Source organism: Vombatus ursinus, unplaced genomic scaffold (genome assembly GCF_900497805.2).
Source record: "Vombatus ursinus unplaced genomic scaffold, bare-nosed wombat genome assembly UNPS02014812.1, whole genome shotgun sequence".
In the NCBI taxonomy this organism is placed as follows: domain Eukaryota; kingdom Metazoa; phylum Chordata; class Mammalia; order Diprotodontia; family Vombatidae; genus Vombatus; species Vombatus ursinus.
Window position 1 is genome coordinate 75,966,902 of NW_020954590.1, and position 5,221 is coordinate 75,972,122.

Sequence of the window (5,221 nt, forward strand, 5' to 3'; positions counted from 1 at the left end):
TGCCTACCAGAAAAACAAGTCACACATCCTGAAAAGAGGCTGGGGCAGTGGGGTCAGGAAGAGACAGAGGAGACAGGGAGAGTGAGGAGTAAATCTCATCTGACATCCTCTGGCCACCAGGGGAGTGAGAGATGAGATAAAGAAGAGAGCATGTCCTATGGACAACTTTCTTGTCTTCTTTCCAATCCTTGTTAAGTCAAATTGTATATCATTTCTTTCTTTCTCACTAAATTCTCTGTGGCCTCCTCCTCAGCTTTTCTGTCTAAAGCAAATAACAACAAAGCAAATTCAACCTTCTGTGGTTGAACTTTTATTTTTTGTCAAATGTGATGGTCACTGAGGGGGAGGGGGGTTGGACCATTTTCCTATTGTAATAAAGGTTGTCTGCCTTTTGTGCCTAGGAAAGCTCTCCTCAATCCAGTCACATGAACTATTTTTCTCCCTTTTCTAAGACTTATTTTATTGACTTAAGTAGATGGATAGGGAAGGAAGACATTATACTTCCCTAACCACATCCCTTCCAAATACCCATAAGATAAAGAGGTACCAATTGGTGATCCATTAGGAGCCTCTTAGTATATTGCGCATATCTTTCTTTCTATTCAAAATAAATCTCTTTTCTGTCTTCTAGATATTTTTTCTTCTGTTAAGCCACTGAGTCTCACCTCTATGTCTTTTGGACTTTTTTTTCTTTTTCTTCTATCATTTCCTTTCCTCAAAATCACCCTTTCCTCTAAAATAATCAAGGCACTGAGATTTTGAAAGTTCTAAAATCTCTTCACGTTGCTTATTTTCAGCTATTGGCCTGCTCAGATTATGATGTGATAAAACAATATGAAATATCAGCCTGAACATTCCAAGAGTCCACTGAATTTATGACTAGAGTTAAAATCCACAAAATTCCCAGAAGTTATGAGCTTGTATACCAGTTACTGTATTGTGTGACCTAAAGTTAGTCTTTTCTTAGAAGGAAAAAAAAAAGGTTCCCCAAAGCCTGAAGAATCAAAATATGTTTTATTCAATGCAAAACAATTATATAACATTTATAGTGAAATCTGTTATGCTTTGAACACTGGCTGAAAAGTATGAACATTGTTACATTATAGGCCTTTAAAATAAAAATATATTGGTTTGTTGATATATTGCTGTTGTGTTAGTATCATTGCTAAGCATTTCATAGGTATTGAGGAATTAAAATTGCAGCAAAGCCTGGGAGCATAAACTGATTTCATTCCATTGTCATATTTGGATGTGTTTGCCCATTCATTATGGTGCACCTTGCCTCAAGAAAAAAAAATCTACCATTATATTTTAACAGGATGTTTGTAAAAGGTATATTTATAGCAATAACCACACTGTTTTCTTCTTGTCACCTGGCAGTTGTTAGATATCAGGTGACAGTCTTCTCGAGCAATTTTTTCCACTTGAAGAGTTTAGTTCAAGTCAGTATCTGCATCTTTGGAAACAATGGAGACACAGGAGATCGGGCTCTGCTTCTCCCTATTGAGGATTCACAACAGCAGAAAGATGACAAAGAGGTAGCTTACATTTATTTTATCCTCACTAAAAAGTATTCTGAAAGAGTTCTCTTGTTTCCTCATTTGAAAAAGTTTCCGAATTTTAACTTATATTAGTTGATCACTTATGATTTTTGTGTATGTATCTAGTCTTTTGTCCTGGAGGCTGTTGATCTGGGAGAACTACAGTATGCCAACCTCTCCATCAGCAGTTTAACAAGTAAGTTTTGTTTTTGCCTTTCTCATAGGGGCCATCAAAGCAGGAGACCAGAAATGCAAATATGTTTTTGAATGCATTATGAGGAGCAAAAGAAAACCCCACTCAGACCTTCTTTTCGGGGCACAGGGAGAGTTTTTACTTAAAGGAAGCAATTATCCAATATACATGGAATGATTGTATCATGTAATTCCTATGACTACTTGGCCCCAAAGACGTACCCTCAATCTGAACAGTGGTTAGTCAAGGAAGGGTATCTTCCCACCAAGTAGCTCTATTTCTACGGGGGGAAAAGTATATTAAAGGTAAGGCGGCTACGTCTTCCAATTATTTGGCCATTTCAGAACAAGAATAGAGAACTCCAGCATGTGCTGGTTTTTCTTCCTTATCATTTGAAAATGGTCCGTGTAGAGAGGAGAATTTTGAAGAGCAGTTGGATCTATAACATCCCACTTTCTCTTCAGAACTAAAGGGTGCATAGCTAGCAACTTTCTGAGCAAGTCTGTTTTTGGAATGCCTATAGAAGGCCAGCTATTGGTGAACTTTAGGGAATGTAATCCTGTCCTCCTCTTCCTCCCAGAAGATAATAAAGAAAATGAAAATCAGGTGACTAGGTACTTCTCATTTTAGTGATGCTTCTAGTTAGTATATGGAATTAAGTTATTAGGTAGGTTGAAATCAAAGTTCTGAGTCCTTAAATGTATCCATTAAAACTAGAAGCAGTCATCATGACATTGTTATAAATTTTAGCTAAAATGTATACACCTCGAGGCTTACAGAAAAAAAATTGAGGGAGCCATAAGGTTGTCAAGATTACTGACAATCAGATCCTTGTGTTGCATTTTGATTGCCCGAGAACACTACATGACAACCACTTAAGGATAAAATTCAAAGAAGGATCTAGGATGTGCTGTTGAAGTGTGTTTTGTGTTCTTTCTCCTTATAGGTTGCGAGTTAGATGTGAAAATATTACATCTGATGGAGGCATTAAAGAGACAGCCCATTTATGTATTTGAAGTGAATCAGTAAGTTTGACTCGTAAAATTAATGGTGGCAATGTGATGATATAGAGGCCATTTGTTGTTTCGGATATTGGGAAGAAGACATTTTGCAAATTTGTAAATTTCTTATTTTTTTCCTCTACGTTTCAAGGAAATAAGCTGATATAAGCAAGGCCAGACTGTCTCCACAAAGCAGGCCAGACTGATTCCCATGATGCAAGGCCATGAGAAAGAGTTAATGTGGGGGATGGGGCTGTGATAGACCACTGCTGCTATCTCTCAATCTCCTGTAAAAGGGCAGAAAATGCAAGTTCCTATGTAATCAATAAGGCAAATGGCTAATTGCTCTCAGGGGAACTCTGATTTTTGTCTTAGGGGCATGAGAGATATAAATTATAGCTGCTTTATAAAGGTGAAAAAAACAAACCCCCCTTCCCCAGACCATGCCAGAACTATTCAGGGCCTGTTTTGGTTTTGTTCTCATGGCCCCAATGCATAGCACAGTGCCTGCACATGGTAAATGCCTAATAAATGACAGTTGGTTGATTGAGTGATGAATGCTATGTCCTTAGCACAGAGCCTTGACAACAAAGCAGGTTAAGAACCTATAGCAAGAAAAATGAATTGAATGAATGAATGAATGAATGGAGACACCATCAGTTTTGTTTTGTTTTGTTTTGTTTTTTTTTGGTTTTTGTTTTGGTTTTTTTTTGTAGCATCAGAGGAGGGCAGAGTGTCAGATATTGTTTGTGGCAAGAGGAACTAAATAATTTTGCCATATAGCTTAAAGGAAGGGAAGGGCTTTTTGTTTTGTTTTTTCAGTTCTGTCTCCCCCGTCTGACTGTGAGCTTCTGGAGGGCAAGGACTCTTTGCTTTTCTTTGTAACTCCAGCACTTTGCACAGTGCCCGACATGTAATAAATAGGCCCTTAGTAAGTGCTTGTTGGCTTAACTGCCAACTCATCTCTAAATCTAAGTATGAACTTGACAGATTGAAAAATCAGCCCATGATTATTTCCATGTGGACCACGTAGAGTTCTGGCTATACTAGATTAATATAACAAAGAGACGTTAGGAAAATTAATTTCTATCTTTAACTGACAATCAGCATCTCCTTGTGAACTAAGGGAAAATAAAACCCAAAGGAATAGAAAATACTCTCATTCACTTGTTTTCTGTCTTTATGTGTGAGTGGGAAATTCTGACATATCACCTTTCACCCTATCATTCCTCTCTTCTGGGAATACAAGGCCCCAAACTCTTTTTTTCACCCTTCTAGTTAGTTCCCTTAGGGTAGACGTTCTTTCCATCCCATGATCAAGGACAGCGTCAGCTCCATGGGATAACTACTTAATCAGCTACCAGCAGAGGAGGAATTTGGGGACCCTTTGGAAAGGACAAAAAATATCCAATGGATGTATGAGCACCACTATAGAATGTTTAAGAAAGCTGCCATTTGTGCATGGTGACTGGCAGAGTTATAAAGAAACAGAAGAGGGGTTTGCCTGTCTGCTACTGAAGAAAAAAAAGGTAAGAGCAGCCACACTTAGAACAAGGATAAGCAAAGGAGATCTAGGCTAGAGCCCACAATATCCTGAGAGCGCTGAGGGAGCAAATTTTAAAATACCTCAAAGGTAGGAGGATACCAAATGCATGGAAAATTCAAAAGTTTTTACTTACAAAAAAGTTGTCAGTTCAAAAAATTAAATACCACCAACCTTTATAACCACCTTACACTAACCCAAACATCTTCATGCGAATAATTTACACACATATCAATCAACAATTAAAAAATAAATGCTCTACAAAAGACATTTTAAAGTCACACAAATGATTTAAAGGTTCAGATCCCACTATACCTATTGCCTATTGACTATAAAAAAGTATTTTATTTGATAGAACAAAATGCTTAATTGAAGCATTTTCTTCAATTTTGAAGCTTCAAACTTTGAAGCAATCTCTTATAACAGTGCCTACAATATATGCTAAAATCATATTAGATTCCTTGAAAGATGAAACAACAAAAGTAATTTTGGCCCACAGTTATGGCATTATAAATATCATGTGAGTCATAAGACCAATGTGTTTGTTCTTCTTAAAAAGGATAACCAGCTTAGAGTTCAAATGGAAAAAGGATTCCCTATAAAAGGTATCATAGATATTCTTGTTCACAGATGACATTGTGTTGATTGCATCAAGCCTCAGAACTATCACAAGACCTCATAAATGACATTTATAATCATTCAAGAGTTTGACCTAACTACTCAGTTGAGGGGAAAAATAACAAATGGTTAAAGAATGCTTATTGCTCAGAATATGGTATGAAATTTGATGACTAGTCAATCAAATATGTACATATATGTATATACTTCTGTGTATGTGTTTATGTATGTGTCTATGTGTGTNCAATCAAATATGTACATATATGTATATACTTCTGTGTATGTGTTTATGTATGTGTCTATGTACACACACACATACATATAG

The 5,221-nt window shown here is 36.8% G+C and overlaps 1 protein-coding gene across 1 annotated transcript in view; it reads left to right on the forward strand.

Annotated features, from left to right (window-relative positions):
* The window catches only part of LOC114053992 (lipoxygenase homology domain-containing protein 1-like), a 657,625-nt gene that overhangs the window by 626,120 nt on the left and 26,284 nt on the right, over positions 1-5,221 (forward strand). The window contains 3 exon segments of the mRNA XM_027877094.1: positions 1,381-1,538; positions 1,668-1,737; positions 2,681-2,759. Of these exon segments, the coding sequence (XP_027732895.1) occupies positions 1,381-1,538; positions 1,668-1,737; positions 2,681-2,759 (307 nt within the window).